The following is a 17,042-nucleotide window of genomic DNA, read 5'->3' as shown; positions in this document are numbered from 1 at the left end:
CTGAATTGCTGAGTTTACTCCACTTTTTTCTTTGTTTTTATTGGGATGTATCGTTCCCATTTCTGCAAAGGGGGAAATATGTTTTCAGGAGCAGGAATGTCAGAAAAGAGATCAAAGGTGACTGGCAAAAAAAAAGGCCAGAGACATCGTAGGAACCTTTATTGTTAAGCAGCAAATTGTTATGAGGGAGGAGTGAAGGATTGTTGGGAAGGTGAGTATAACAGCTTAAAAAACTTACCTCAGGCATCAGGCCCTCCATTTGCCGAGAGGTGTGAGGGAGGAGTGAAGGATTGCTGGGAAGGTGAGTATAACAGATTTTAAAAATGATCTAGTGGATGTTGCCTAAAAGGGTGGTGGTAGCAGTTACATCAAAAATCATTAAACAATAATAGAATAAATATGTGAAGAGCAAAACTTCAAACGTTAATCAGAGAAGAAGCAAGAGGAATAGGGTGAAATTGGACGACGCTATCTTAGGCCTGATGGGGCAGAATGGTTTCATTTGTTCTTTCATGAATAGCATTTCAGAAATCGAAACAGAAGTTGCTGGAAAAGCTCAGCAGGTCTGGCAGCATCTCTGGAGAGAATTCAGAGTTAACACTTCAGTTCTAGGAAGAGTCACTCAACCTGAAATGTTAACTCTAATTTCCTCACCACAGATGCTGCTGAACCTTTCCAGCAATTTCTGTGCTTGCTTCTGATTTAAAGAATCCACAGTTCTTTAGATTAGATTACTTGCAGTGTGGAAACAGGCCCTTCGGCCCAACAAGTCCACACCGACCCACCCCTATATTTATCCCTTCACCTAACATGAGCAATTTAGCATGGCCAATTAACCTGACACTGGAGCACCCGGATTAAACCCAGGGAGAATGTGCAAACTCCACACAGTCAGTTGCTTGAGGTGGGAATTGAACCCGGGTCTCTGGCGCTGTGAGGCAGCTGTGCTAACCACTGTGCCACCGTGGTTTTTGATTGAGAATAGTATTTATTGCCCATTTGTTGCCCATCTCTAGTGGAACTTAATGGCTTGCTCGGCCACTTCAATGGGAAGTTGAAAGTCAACCACTAAGCACTCTGGGTTTGGAGGCACGTGTCGGTCAGGCTGGGTAAAGAAGTCAATGTTCTTTCCCTAAGAGGCATTAGTGAAGCAGGTGGGCATTTACAACAATGGCTGATAGTCACCATTACTGAGCTTAGCTTTAAATTCCAGGTTTTGTTTTTCAATTGCATTTAAAATCCACCAGCTAATACAATGGGATTTGAACCCATGGCCTGGATCATCAGATCACTAATTCTGGGGCATTGCCACAAAACTAACATCACCTACTTGTTACTTGCTTCTGTTAAAACATGCTTTTTCACAATAGTTCCCCAGTTAACTTGAGGAAAATAAACACTTAGCAATAGGTGATGACCTTTGATATTTTTGAACAGTCTGTTCAGCAATGTTGTTTAGGATCTCTTGTAGTGTGCTGGTAGTGTCGCTACCTCTGAGTTAGGAGGCCTGGGTTCAAGTCCCACCCACTCTAGAGGTATGCAATAACATTCGGTAATAAGTTAATTAGAAGATTTTTTTTTAAATCAAATGGTATTCCACACTTTCAGTGCAGGTGGAACTTGGTGCTCCTTTATTCCAGGCACCTGGATTTAAATCCAGCCTGCGTGAGACGGAATTTATTTCAGTTCCATGTGAACAGTTTGGCTTGTCATAGTTCAGTCCCCAGTAAAATTGTTCGCACACGTATACATTGAAACAGTTTTTAATTCAGCATCATCTGACATTGACCAATATTTAACTCTTAACCAATCACCCGAAAACAGATGGTGAAGATATTATCTCATTGTTCTTGGTGGGAGTTTGTTTGCTGAAATTAGTTACCACGTATCCTCCGCAAAACAATGACAAAGTATATTGAATCATCGAAACAGGGCAGGAGTAGGCCATTCATCCCTTCAAACCTGCTTGCCCCATTCATTATGGTCATGGTTGATCATCCAACTCAATCCTGATGAAGGACTCCTACCTGAAACGTTGATTTTCCTGCTCCTTGGATGCTGCCTGACCTGCTGTGCTTTTCCAGCACCACTCTAATCTCCAGCATCTGCAGTCCTCACTTTCTCCATCCAACTCAATAGCCTGTTTCTGCCTTTCCCCCAACTATCCTTTAATCCTAATGGGCCCCAAGTATGTAATCCAACACAGCATAACTTGAAATATACAATGTGTTGGCCACAAAAGCTTTTCCGAAGCAGAGAATTCCACAGGCTCACCATTCTCTGGGTGAAGATATTTCTATTCATCTCAGTCCTAAATGGTTTGCCCTATGTTCTCACACTATGACCCCTTGTTCCAGAACCCCGTCCGCACCATTGGGAACATCTTTCTTGTATCTACCCCTGTCTAGTCCTGTTAAAATTGTAGAGGTTTCTATGAGATCACACCATCCCCCACCCGCAATCCCTCATTCTTCTGACCTCCAACAAATAGAATCCTAACCAATTCAGGTTCTCCTCATGCATCAGTCCTGCCTCCCAGGAATCAGTTTGGTCAATACCATTGATGGTAAAGTGCATTTGGTACTTTCTGAGCTTGTGGAAGACATTATATGAGGTTGTCAGCTCACTACAACGTATGTAGGTGTTGATTCAGCCAGTGGACTCAGAAGCCCCACTTTCAAAGTGTGATGCCCCTCAAATTAGCCCCACCACCAATTCCCTCTTGATTTCTCTAAAGGGAGGCCAGACGATGGTGACTTTAAGCAGAATGAGGTGCAGGATATGATGGAGCTTGCTGCCACCATTCTCTTCCAATGGAGGAAATAACAGGATCTGATTGGTCTAATGCAGCAGACGGATACCGTTTCCCGGTCTAACCAGAAGAGTCTCCTGTAGCAACAAGATGCTGTTGATGACACATTAGAAACTAGTTACAGGTTACATTGAGAAGACATTATTACGGAGAAATTGCATCTCATTCTTTCAAGATCCTCTGCTGCTTTTCCTACAAGTCCTTATGATCTCCTGATGCTTATGGTGCTCCTCAGTATTGGCACTTTCAGGCCATGTGCAACAAAGGTGCTATACAAATGAAAGTGTTATAGAGTCATAGAGTCCTCCAGCATGGAGACAGGGCCCTTGGTCCAAACTGGTCCATGCCGACCAAAATGTCCATCCACACTAGCCCCATTTCCCTGCACTTGGCCCGTATCCTTCTAATCCTTTCCTCTCCATGTATTTGTCCAAATGCCTTTAAAAGTTTGTAATGTACCCACCTCAACCACTTCTGCTGGCAATTCATTTCATATGCGTACCACCCTATGTGTAAAAGAGTTGCTCCTCAGGTTGCATTTTATTCTTTCCCCTCTAACCTTAAACAGATGCCCTCTAGTCCTCAATTCCCCAACCCTGGGGAAAAGACTGAGTGCATATACCTTATCCATGCCTCTTATACATACCCTTTCATGATCTTATACATCTCTATAAGGACCCCCTTCAGTCTCCTACACACTAAAGAAAAGGTCCTAGCTTGTCCTATAACTCAGACCATTGAGTCCTGGCAACATCCTTGTAAATTTCTTCTGCACTCTTTCCAGTTTAATAACATCCTTCCTATAGCAAGGTAACCAAAACTGAACACAATACTCCAAGTGCAGTGTCACCAATATCCTGTATAACTGCAACATAACTTCCCAACTTCTGTACTCAGTGCCCTGACTGATGAAAGCCAGTGTGCCAACAGCCTTCTTCACCTGCACACAACCTCCAATGTTCCTCTGTTTCACTTCACTCATTAAGGCCCTACCATGAAACTCCTACCTTGATTTGACTTTCCAAATTGCACTTATCAATATTAAACTCCATTTGCATTTTGCTGCAATTTCTGATAACCTTCCTCACTTTCCACGATGCCGCCTATTTTAGTGTCATCAGCAAACTTACTAACCATGCCTTGTACATTCTCATCCAAATCATTGATGTAGATAACAAGCAGCAATAGTCCCAGCACCGACCCCTGAGGCACTCCACTAGTCACTGGCCTCCAGACGGCCAAACATCCTTTACCCTTTGCTTCCTACCATCAAGCCAACTGTGAATCCAATTTGCCAGCTCCCCCTGGATTCCATGCTATCTAACTTTCCAAAGCAGCCTACCATGTGGAACCTTATCTAAAGCCTTACTGAACTCCATATAGACTGCATCTACTACCCCGCCCTTATCAACCTTCCTGGTCACTTCATTAAAAAATTGTAACAAATTTGCGAGGCATGATCTCCCATGCACAAAGCCATGTTGACTATTTCTAATCAAAAACCCTGTCTTTCCAAATGCATATATATCTTATCCCTCAGAATATTTTCAAGTAACTTAACTACCACAGATGTTAATCTTACTGATGTATAGTTCCCAAGTTTTTCTTTGCAGTGTCCTGCAATAGAAATTTGAAGCTAAACTTTGGCCATTTATTTATTCAACAGGTAATTGGAACATTCAAGACTGATTGAAAAAGGAAGTATTCCAATAACCAAATCCCATTCATGCACAAATTAAACCAGATTCACCTTAGGGTATGAATATCAGAATTATTAACTCGGACCCAGATCAAATGCAGTTCCTTATTCCCTGTGAAAGATGATGTGCTTCATTCTACACCAAGTGCCTCCATAATTTAAACATTTAATCTCTTCTTGCATTTTATTAGAACCACGAGTTGCTCGATGAACCGGTTTATGAACAGAACTGCCTGGAAGGTTCAATGCAGAATTGTCCGTCCACCCACAGCCCATCTCTGTCCTCGGAGTCTGGGACAACCAGTACCTGCTGCTCCCGTCGCAGTAACAAGAAGTCCACTCATCTTCCCAACTCCAGTGTGTCAGCCGCTCACCTGAGGAGCATGCAGGAACTTAGTACCATTCACATCCAAAGTGGAGAGCAGGCATCCTTCAACACCAGGTAATACCACAGGGCTCACGCTAATCCTTCAACACCAGGTAATACCACAGGGCTTACGCTAATCCTTCAACACCAGGTAATACCACAGGGTTCACGCTAATCCTTCAACACCAGGTAATATCACAGGGTTCACACTAATCCTTCAACACCAGGTAATACCACAGGGCTCACACTAATCCTTCAACACCAGGTAATACCACAGGGCTCACGCTAATCCTTCAACACCAGGTAATACCACAGGGTTCACACTAATCCTTCAACACCAGGTAATACCACAGAGCTCACACTAATCTTTCAACACCAGGTAATACCACAGGGTTCACACTAATCCTTCAACATCAGGTAATACCACAGGGTTCACACTAATCCTTCAACACCAGGTAATACCACAAGGTTCACACTAATCCTTCAACACCTGGTAATACCACAGGACTCACACTAATCCTTCAACACCAGGTAATACCACAGGGCTCACGGTAATCCACAGCAACAGCCCACAGCTCTGCTCTGGGGGCTGCTGGCCATTGCTGAGAAATTCTCCAAGTCAGCGTTGAGTTTGAGTTGGAGGGCAGAGTAGAAAGTGTGTTCAAATGTAGTTTTTTTGTCAGTAAATGTGCTGAGTTTGAGAGACGCTTTCACCATCAAGCACATCTCAGTTAAATCTTGGAAAGCACAGATGTAGTTATTGAATTGTTATGGCATAAAAGGAGGTTATTCGGCCCATCATGTCTGTGCCAGCTCTCCACTGAGGAGTTCACCTGGATATCATAGCCCCACTTTCTCCCTGTAATCTTGCACATTATTCCTTTTCAGATAATAATCCAATTTCCTCTTGAATGCCTCGACTTAACCTACCTCATCCACACTTTCTTAAAAACATAGAAAACTTTTAAAAAGGAACAAATGTAGGCCATTCGGCCCTTCAATCCTACTCTGCCATTCAATATGATTGCGGCTGATCATCCAATTCAGTCCCCTGTTCCTTCTTAATCCCCAATACCCTTTGATCCCTTTAGCCTTAAGAGCTATATCAAACTCCTTCTTAAAAATAATCAATGTTTGGCCTCAAACGTTTTCTGAGACAGGGAACTCCAGTGGCTCACCACTCTCTGGACAAAGATATTTCTCCTCAGCTCAGTTTTAAGGCTTTTCCAATATCCTGAAACTGTTTGTCCTGGTGTTTGACTCAACAGGACCATCCTTCCTGTCTTTAACCTGTCTTTTCCTGTTGAAATGTTTCAGGTTTCTATGAGATTCTCCTTAGTTCTTCTAAACTTCAGAAATTTAGGCAGTGCATTCCAGATCTCAACCACTCAACCAAAATAGATTTGCTTCTTTTGCTAATTCCCTTAAATCTGTTCCTCCTGATTCTCAATCTTTCCACACAATAGGAACAGTTTCCCCCATCTGTTCTGTCCAGAAGCTATCATGATTTTAAATGCCTCTTTCATTTCTCTCTTTGTTCTTGTTATTTTATGCTCCCATTAATAAAGTGTAGGTACTCAATGCTTTATGAACCCCTCTCTCAATCTTTACTTTAATTTATGGTCACACACACCCCTATATATCCATAGGAGATAAAGAGCTGGAAGGAGATGAGAAGATTTTTTTTTGCTAGTTATAGAAACCCTACATTGTGGCGGCAGGCTATTTGGCCCGTTGAGTCCACACCGACCCTCCAAAGAGCAATCCATCCACTCTATCTCTGTAGCCCTTCATTCCTCGTGGCTAACCCACCCAGCTTGCACACCCCTGGACACTATGGGAAATTTAGAAGATAAAATATCGAATGTTACAGCGCAGCATAGGCCCTTCGGCCTCGATGTTGCACCAACCTATGAAATTAATCTGACGCCCGTCTAACCTACACCATTCTATTATTATCCATATGCATGTCCAATACCCATTTAAATGCCCTTAAAATTGGCGAGTCTACTACTGTTGCAGGCAGGCCGTTCCACACCCCTACTACTCTCTGAGCAAAGAAACTACCCCTAATATCTGTCCTAAATCTATCACCCCTCAATTTAAAGCTAGGTCCCCTCGTGTTCGCCATCACCATCTGAGAAAAAAGGGTCTCACTGATTATCTTATACTCTCGATTACGTCACCTCTCAACTTTCTTCTCTCTGACGAAAACAGCCTCAGTTCCCTCAACCTTTCCCTGTAAGACCCTCACTCTATACCAGGCAACATCCTACTCGTGGGCGGCACGGTGGCGCAGTGGTTAGCACTGCTGCCTCACAGCACCTGAGTCCTGGGTTCAGTTCCCAACTCAGGCGACTGACTGTGTGGAGTTTGCACGGTGTCTGCGTGGGTTTTCTCCGGGTGCTCCGGTTGCCTTCCACAGTCCAAAAATGTGTGGGTCAGGTGAATTGCCCGTAGTGTTAGGTAAGGGGCAAATATAGGGGTATGGGTGGGTTTCGCTTCGGTGGGTCGGTGTGGACCTGTTGGGCCGAAGGGCCTGTTTCCACACTGTAAGTAATCTAATCTAAATCTCCTCTGAACCCTTCCCAAAGCATCCATATCCTTCCGATAATGTGGTGACCAGAACTGTATGCAATACTCCAGGTGCGGCCTTACGAGTGTCTTGTAGAGCTGAAGCATGACCTTGTGGCTCTGAAACTCAATTCCCCTATCAATAATCGCCAACACACCTTATGCCTTCTTAACAATCCTATCAACCTGGGTGGCAACTTGCTGGGATTTATGCACCTGGACACAGATCTCTCTGTTCATCGACACTGCCAAGAATTTTACCATTAGCCCAGTATTCTGCATTCCTGTCACTTCTTCAGAACTGAACTACCTCACATTTTTTCGCATTAAATTCCATTTGCCACTTCTCAACCCAGCTCTGCATCTTATCTACATCTCTCTGTAACCTATAACATCCCTCAGCACTATCCACCACTCTGCCTACCTTAGTGTCATCCGCAAATTTACTAATCCATCCTTCTATGCCCACATGCAGATCATTTTTGTTTAAATGATAAACACTGTGGCCCCAAAATATATCCTTGTGGCACACCACTGATAACTGAGCTCCAAGCTGAACATTTCCCATCAACCACCACCCTCTGTCTTCTTTCAGCTAGCCAATTTTCTGATCCAAACCACTAAATCACCTTCAATCACGAAACTCCATATTTTGTGCAATAGTCTACCATGTGGAACCTTATCAAATGCCTTACTGAGATCCATATACACCACATCAACTGCTTTACCTTCATACACCTGTTTTGTCACCTTCTCAAAGAACTCAATAGGTTAATGAGGCACGACCTACCAAAACCACATTGACTATCCCTAATCAAATTGAGCATGATCAATCCCTCCAACCTATATATCTTTTGACTATGGAAGGATTGCAGAGCAAATCCACATAGACACAGGGAGAATGTGCCAACTACATACAGATAGTCACCCACACGTGGAATTGAACCCAAGTCCCTGGCGCTAGGAGGCAGCAGTGTTAACCACTGAGCTATAGCGCCAACCCATTTGTGATCTCGAATGTGCTGACTATAAAGGTTGATTTATTTGTCACTTACAAAGAGAAATTGGATAAATACTTGAAAAGGGAATGTCTGAAGGGCTGCAAGGAGAGGGCTGTAAAAGAGGCAGTATAGGCAGATGGACAGAATGGCTCCCTCTTTTGCTGTAGGATTCTATGAGCTGCCCTTGGGTTGATCCTCCACATGGATGTGATCAGGGGTCGCACATAGCGGGTTACAATATTAGCCCCCAGTTGTGTGTCTCACCTTTCTATGGCAGTTTTACCATTACCCATTCCCTTGTCCAACAAATGTAAGGCATATGGTACTGGGTGAACATACATTGCTCAGTTTAGCTGATTGTCTGCTGTTTATGACTCATCGGAAACATTGCTTTTAAAGGGGAAGCAGTGAGATTAATGTACAAATCTTAAGTGACACATTGATCTAAAACCTATCCATTCAATCCAACTTTGCAACTTTTGGTATAATGGATAAGTTCATGCATTTTTCAAAACATTTGGAACTCTGAGTAGCTACTGCCTAATTTATTATTGAAGGTAGGGCATAAAATATTGATAAATATCAGGTTGTTTCAATGTACATTGAAAACTATCCCAGAAACAGTGCATTGTACAAAGTAATAGCCAATGGTCTCAATATTGTTTGGCACTGATTATCCTTTAATAGTTAAAATGTAAAAATCCCGAGTGAGCATCTGAGGGTTTGAAGATGCCGTGAATACAATTTACTCCATTTCCCTTGTGAGATGGGTTGAAGGATTAGATAAACACATCGACTCAATGATCACAGTGAGGACTTCAAGCTTCTAATGCTGAGTAATGTCCAGATTTCAAAAGTCACAGGACACCAGGTTATAATCCAGCAGGTTTATTTAAAATCATAAGCTTTTGGAGGCTGCTCCTTCGATGAAGGACTCTGGTTTTAAAAAAAAACTTGTTAGACTAAAACCTGGCGTTGTGTGACTTCTGACTTTGTCTGCCCCAGTTTAACACCAGTATTTCCACATCACAAATTTCAAGAAACATCCCTGATGGCCCCTTTTACCAGAATCATCTCAATGATTGTAATTAAACATTCCAAGTGCAGAGAAGCTGCCAGTAAACAAGCAGCACCAGCCTAATAATATAATATGTGGGTGTCGCTGGCTGGCCCAGCTTTTTTTGCCCATTTCCATTTGCCCTTGAGAAGGTGGTGGAGAGCTGCCTTCTTGAATCACTGCAACCCACCTGCTGTGGGTTAACCCAATGCCATGAGGGAGGGAATTCTAGGATTTTGACCCCATGATGGTGAAGGAATGGCAATATATATCCAAGTTGGTATGGGGAGTGGTTTGGAAGGGAAATTGCAGGAGATGGTGTTCCCATGTATCTGCTGCCCTTGTCCTTCTAGATGGAAGCGGTCTTGGGTTTGGAAGGTGCTGTCTGAGGATCTGTGGTGAATAATGCTTCCAGAATATGTGTTCAAGTCCTATCATGGCAGCTGGTGGGATTTGATTTCAATTGATGAAATCTGTAATTGAAAATTAAAGTAAGTGATGGCAGCCATTAACTTATAAATTATTGTTTTAAAAAAATTGATTCACTAACCACTGAACTGAATGCTCTAAATTTAGGAATATAAATGTTTCCTTTGGATTTGCTATTTTGTTTTTAATTGGAATTGGCTTTCACACCCAAGAGATGAAGATAGAGTTAATGTATAACTCAGGGATGGTTCGAATGACAGAGTGAGGCTGAATGGCCTGTCCCTGATTCTATGCTGAAGATGCTGAAGGTTCATCCACTTTTTCACCATCAATCCCCATGTTATGAAACTTTAAATGAACCTCAATCCCCACGTTATTAAACTTTAAATGAACCTCAATCCCCACGTTATTAAACTTTAAATGAACCTCAATCCCCACATTATTAAACTTTAAATAAACCTCAATTATCCACAATGGAGGTCAGGTTTATGCTATCTGTTCTCAAAGATTAACTCTTCGAACAGAGGTATCATTTTGTAACTGCTGCCGTCCAGACAATGAAGATGCACCCATAGTGCCGTTGGATGGATAGTCCTTAAATTCTGATCCAGTGACAATGAAGAAATGTGTACCCAAGCCAGGATAGCATATGCTTGCTAGGGGAAAACCATAGAAAGTGCCGGAGAAACTCAGCAGGTCTGGTAGCATCTGTGGAGAGAGAGAAACAGAATTGATGTTTTGAGTTTGATGGAACTGTTCTTGAAATCATATCAAGTAACATGCCAAGAGTGCTATTAGACTCGAAACATTAACTCTGTTTCTCTCTCCACAGATGCTGCCAGACCTTCTCCCGCACTTGATGTTTATATTTCAGATTAGGGCAGCACGGTGGCTCAGTGGTTAGCACTGCTGCCTCACAGCACCAGGGTCCCAGGTTCGATTCCAGCCTCAGGCAACTGTTTGTGTGGAATTTGCACATTGTCTGCGTGGATTTCCTCCGGGTGCTCCGGTTTCATTCCACAGTCCAAAGATGTACGGGTCAGGTGAATTGGCCATGCTAAATTGCCTGTAGTGTTCGGTGCATTAGCCAGAGAGAAATGGGACTGGGTGGGTTAATCATCAGTGGGTCGGTGGGGACTTGGTGGGCTGAAGGGCCTGTTTCCACACTGTAGGGAATCTAATCTAATAACTTCAGAATCTAATGTCCAGCACCTGCAGTATTTTGCTTTTATTTGCTCCAGTCCTAGAGGAACTTGAAAAAGTTTCCAAGACCCTACTGCTTCTCCCTTTAATTGAAGGCTGAGTGGAGAGATCCTTGATAGAGTTTTCTGTGAACAGTACTCATGGCTGCTGGTGTGTGCTGGTGCTGGAAGGATCAATGCCTAAAATGTTGGATGGTGTGCTGGACAAACGTGATGTTTCCTGAACGCTGTTGTGGTCGAGTGTGTGAAGAAACAACTGGGACTTTATAAATGGGCAGAACTAAGGCAGAGAAAGCATATTCAAGACCTTAGACCCTGGAAGACAAAATAGGAAACACAACGAAATTTGTTAAACTAGCAGCTGACAAGAATGACTGAGATTGAGAATGGATGCCAGACTCTGCACTGTCCATGTTGACCAGTTAACAAAACTAACAGAGTATTGGGCTACACGTTTGAAAAAAATTTGTATTTATATAGTGCCTTTCACATCTCTGTGTAAAACATTTGCCTCACATCGTTTGTAAACCTCCATCCTCTCACCTTAAAAATGTGCCCTCTAGTCTGGAAATCCCCCAAACTAGGGGAAACTACCATTAACTCTATCTAGACGCCTCATTATTTTATAAACGTCTTTCAGATCATCTCTCAACCTCCTACACTTCAGTGAAAAAGGTCCTAATCTATCCAGCCTTTCTTTATAACTCAAACCTTCCATGCCCATCAACGTCCTGGTAAATCTCTTCTGAACTCTCTCCATCTTGGTCATATCCTTCCTCTAACAGGGTGACCAGAACTGTACACAGTATTCCAAAAGAGGCCTCACCAATGTCCTGTACAACCTCAACATGACGTCCCTACTCCTACACTCAAAGAACTGAGCAATGAAGTCAAGCATGCTAAGCGCCTTTCTAACTTGCACTCCTAGGTCCCTCTGTTCTACAACACTACCCAAGGCCCCTACCATTAACTGTATAAAGCCCTACCCCTGCCTGTTATACTAAAATGCAATACGTCACATTTAGAGTCATAGAGTCATAGAGATGTACAGCATGGAAGCAGACCCTTCGGTCCAACCCGTCCATGCCGACCAGATATCCCAACCCAATCTAGTCCCACCTGCCAGCACCCGGCCTATATCCCTCCAAACCCTTCCTATTCATATACCCATCCAAATGCCTCTTAAATGTTGCAATTGTACCAGCCTCCACCACTTCCTCTGGCAGCTCATTCCATACACATACCACCCTCTGCGTGAAAAAGTTGCCCCGTACGTCTCTTTTATATCTTTCCCCTTTCACCCTAAACTTATTCCCTCTAGTTCTGGACTCCCGACCCCAGGAAAAAGACTTTGCCTATTTACCCTATCCATGCCCCTCATAATTTTGTAAACCTCTATAAGGTCACCCCTCAGCCTCCGACGCTCCAGGGAAAACAGACCCAGCCTGTTCAGCCTCTCCCTGTAGCTCAAATCCTCCAACTCTGGCAACATCCTTTTAAGTCTTTTCTGAACCCTTTCAAGTTTCACAACATCTTTCCGATAGGAGGGAGACCAGAATTGCATGCAATATTCCAACAGTGGCCTAACCAATATCCAGTACAGCCGCAACATGACCTCCCAACTCCTGTACTCAGTACTCTGACCAATAAAGGGAAGTATACTACACGCCGCCTTCACTATCCTATCTACCTGTGACTCCACTTTCAAGGATCCAGATTGAACTCCACCTCCCAGTTTTCAGGCCATTGACTCATTTGATCAAGATCCCTTTGTGATCTTAGAAAACTTTCTTTGCTGTATACTATGCCAGCAATTCTGGCATTGCCTGCAAATTTACTAACCATGCCTTTTATCTTCTTGTCAAAATCATTGATACAAATGAGAAGCAAAAGAAGACCTAGAACCGATCCCTGTGGAACAACGCTGGTCACAGGTCTCCAGTCTGAAAAGTAGCCCTCCACCATTACTCTCTGTCTCTTGTCATTGAAACAATTCTGTAGCCAATTGGCAAGTTCACCCTGAATCCCACGTGGCCCAACTTTACTAATTAGTCTAACATGTGGAACTTTGCCAAAGGCTTTACCAGCATCCAAGTAAACATTTACTACTCTGCCATCATCAATCTTTTTCGTAACTTCCTCAAAAAACTCAATCAAGTTTGTGAGACATGATTTTCCTCACACAAATCCATGCTGATGATCCCAAATCTCCATGAATCCCACCTTTTATAATCTGCTCCAACGATTCACCCACAACTGAAGTCAAACCCACAGGTCTATAGTTCCATGTTTTTTCCTTACAACTTTTCTGAAACAAAAGTTAACCACTCTCCAGTCACCAGGCTCCTCGTCCGCAGTTATAGATGATGCAATATTTCTGCAAGGGGTCTCGTAATTTCCTCCTTAATTTCCCACAATGTTGTGAGATAGATCAGGTCCCAGAGATTTATCCACCTTTATATTCTCTAAGACCTCTCGATCTTCCTCTTCTGTAGTGTGAACTGTTTTTAAAACATCAAAGTTTATTTCTCTGTATTCTCTAGACTCCATTCCTTTCTCCACAATAAAAACTGTTTGGAGGGATATGGGCCAGCAGCAGGCAGGTGGGGCTAGTTTAGTTTGGGATTATGTTCATCATGAACTGGTTGGACCGAAGGGTCTGTTTCCATGTTGTTTGACTCTGTGTAGTCAAAAGAGTACAATAGAAAGTTTATAACGTCACCTCTCATGGTGCCATCTTAGGTATAAAGTGCCTAGGTACAAATCTTAGATACAAAAAGAGAAATAAAGAAGAAAAAAGTTCCATTACTGTACAATGATCCATAGTATACTTAGAAATAAGACATAGTTAAAAGGATAAACATTACAGTCAGATAGTAGGACAATAGGTACAAAAGTACCTCGGTTCAGATCCTTCAGTACAAATTCTTAGGGAAAATAATTAGAAAAATAAGGAAATAACGAAGAACATTTCCTGTGAATGAATTTTTAAAAACATTGTATGTTGGAGCAGAGTTGAATGGGCACCACTTGCTCTCTGTATTTGTGTGACAGGGACAATGCTGGAGTTGAAAATGTGTTGCTGGTTAAAGCACAGCAGATTAGGCAGCATCCAAGGAATAGGAAATTCGACGTTTCGGGCATAAGCCCTTCATCAGGTCATTCCTGATGAAGGGCTTATGCCCGAAACGTCGAATTTCCTGTTCCTTGGATGCTGCCTAACCTGCTGTGCTTTAACCAGCAACACATTTTCAACTGTGATCTCCAGCATCTACAGACCTCACTTTTTACACAATGCTGGAGTTGCAGGTATTGATCATCTGGATTTTCTCTCTCTCCCTCTATCACTGCAGCCGCTCCAGCCTGAACGACAAATCGGAGGAGGGTCTGCGAATCAACTGCAAGAGCTCGCAGATCGCCACAGCGATCATCAGTATCCCCACCCCGCCCGGCACTACACCCGAGGGGGAGCATCAGCCTGCTATCCCCAACCAGTCCAGCACCAGCATGGAAGCCGCAAGCTGTAACATCGTGAAAGTGTCTGCCTTGTAAAATTCCAGCCCTTCCCCAGCAATCAGTCACCTCAAAGATCACATCGTCAAGCATGACACTGGCAATCGCATAGCAAGGGTGAGAGGGGAAATTGTGAATGAGACCAATCCCAGTGAAAGGGGGAGGGTGATCCAAGGTCACCGCGTTTGCGTCTCAAAGCGACGGCACAGTTTCAATCCAGATTTTTTGATTTCTGTTTAGTCTTTATTTTCAATGAGAAGAATAACCGGGGAAACTCGAGAGGACCAACGCCGGAGAGACTCCAAAGTGAGGGACACTTTGGGAGCTACAAAAGGAACCAGCTCCATACTGTGCCGTTTTAAAGTACTGTACCTAATTTAGGTGATGTTTAAAATGGATAATATTTATTCACAAATTGGAAATGTGACAAGGTGAGCCAATTTGATAAAAAAGAAGAGCAAGCAGGATTTTTTTTTCCATGTGGAAGAGTGACTTAACAAAAAAGACACAAAAGACAAGAGATTTAGGATCCAGATGTTGTTGTAGTCCCCACTTTTTGACACGTTTCTAGTGTGTGTTACATGTGGAACAGAAGACAGCTATTAGCCACTGACGGCAGATAACTTGTCTGCTTATGGTCTGTAGTTACAATAAGAGCTTTCATTTCTGCTGTTTGATCCATGTGACATCTCAATGTTCATGCTGACAAGAAGCAGCATCGTGTAAACATGGTGTTTGTCAGTTTAAGTACAGTTTGTGGGTGTATTGTGAGCAGAAAACTGTATCCAGCAAATTAAGCCATTCCACGCACTGAATCCTCCCTTCCCAGTATCACCCCCGTTCGCTCTCTCACTTACGTAGCGTGACTTTATTAGACTTAGTTCAGAAGAAACGGTTTCTGTATTTTGCAAAAAAAAATTTAAGTGTGAATCGAAAACTTGGAGATTTGCTTTATTCTCAAAATGTTTTGCTTCCTCTTTCCAGAACTTTAGCTGAAATAAAGGTGAAAATGCTGGAAATGCTCAGCAGAACTGGCAGCGTCTGCAGAAGAGAGAAACAAAGCTAACTTTACAGAACCAGAAAAAAGTTAGAGATGGAACAGTTTTTAATTAAGTGCGGGAAAAGGGAAGGGGTGGTGAAGTACAGACGGAACAGCTCAGATAGGATGGATGGCCAGATGAGGGAATAATGCCAAAAGAGAAAATGGGATAAACAGAAGTTGGGTGTAATTAGCAAGAGCAAAATTATTATCAACAGCTGCTGTTGGAAGCAGTGGTTATCATCGGAAATTGCTGAATTTAACCTTGAATCCAAAGGCTGTCAATTGCCTAAACAAAAGATGAGTTGCTGTTCTAAAATGAACATAGGAATTAATTGGAGTAGTGCAGGAGGCCAAGGACAGAGAGATCAGACAGCCAGGTAATTTCTGAGCCAGTGTTCAAACTACTAAGTAATCCTTACAATAGCACCCAAACATGAAAGAGAAGTAAAAGCTAAGGAAATATTGATATGTGTCTAAATCACAAAATCCTCATCTCATGAAGCAAGGAGATAGGCTACGGGTGCCAAATGCCCACTGTGCTGTTATCAATTCATCCTTCCAGCAAGCTAGAACACAAAGAAAATTCCATCTGAAAAATATGGAAAAAAACAGTCTGTCAAAGGAAACATGCAGCAGAACTGGGGAGAAGGTAACAACAATGACTGTGTGCTGATATAATCACTGTTCACATCGTCAGAGCATCTCAATGTGCTTTATTATCAATTAATAACTATTGCAGTGTTAATCTCTGTACTAGGGGATAAAAAAAGCAGCTAATTTTTGTGCACAGCCAGAACCCAAAAAACAGCAATGAAATGCAATGCTGGGAGCATTGATGGACAGGCATTGGGGAATCTTCAACAAGGCACAAGTCAGGTGTGGGACGGAATGCTCCCCACTTGCCTGGATGGGGGCAGCCCCAACAACACTTGACACCATCCAGGACAAAGCAGCCCACTTGATTGGCATCACATCCACAAACATCCATTCCCTCTCCCACTGACGCTCAGCAGCAGCAGTGTGTACTATCTCCAAGCTGCACTGCAGAAATTCACCAAAGACCCTCAAACAGCTCCTTTCAAACACACAACATTTTCCACCTCGAAGGACAAGGGTAGCAGGTACGTGGGAACCCCGCCACCTGTAAGTTCCCCTCCAAGTCGCTCACCATCTTAATGTTCCTTCCTTGTCACTGGGTCAAAATCCTGGAATTAACTCCCTAAGGAATTGTGGGTCAACTCACAGCAGGTGGACAACAGCAGTTTAGGAAGGCAGCTCACCCCCACCTTCCCAAGGGCAAATAGGGACGGGCAATAAATGCTGCCCCAGCTGACAATGTCCACATC

The 17,042-nt window shown here is 43.1% G+C and overlaps 1 protein-coding gene across 2 annotated transcripts in view; it reads left to right on the top strand.

Moving 5' to 3' along the window:
* Positions 1-14,693, top strand: part of kcnd3 (potassium voltage-gated channel, Shal-related subfamily, member 3) — a 389,518-nt gene extending 374,825 nt beyond the window's left edge. For both annotated transcript variants that reach the window (XM_060845058.1, XM_060845057.1), the window contains 2 exons: positions 4,703-4,953; positions 14,495-14,693. In XM_060845058.1, coding sequence (XP_060701041.1) covers positions 4,703-4,953; positions 14,495-14,693 — 450 coding nt within the window. The remainder of the gene's footprint in view (positions 1-4,702; positions 4,954-14,494) is intronic.
* Positions 14,694-17,042: the final 2,349 nt, after the last annotated feature.

This window comes from Hemiscyllium ocellatum, chromosome 26 (assembly GCF_020745735.1).
Source record: "Hemiscyllium ocellatum isolate sHemOce1 chromosome 26, sHemOce1.pat.X.cur, whole genome shotgun sequence".
Taxonomy (NCBI): Eukaryota; Metazoa; Chordata; class Chondrichthyes; order Orectolobiformes; family Hemiscylliidae; genus Hemiscyllium; species Hemiscyllium ocellatum.
The sequence above is the reverse complement of the archived record's forward strand: the minus strand, read 5'-3'. Positions and strand labels throughout refer to the sequence as shown.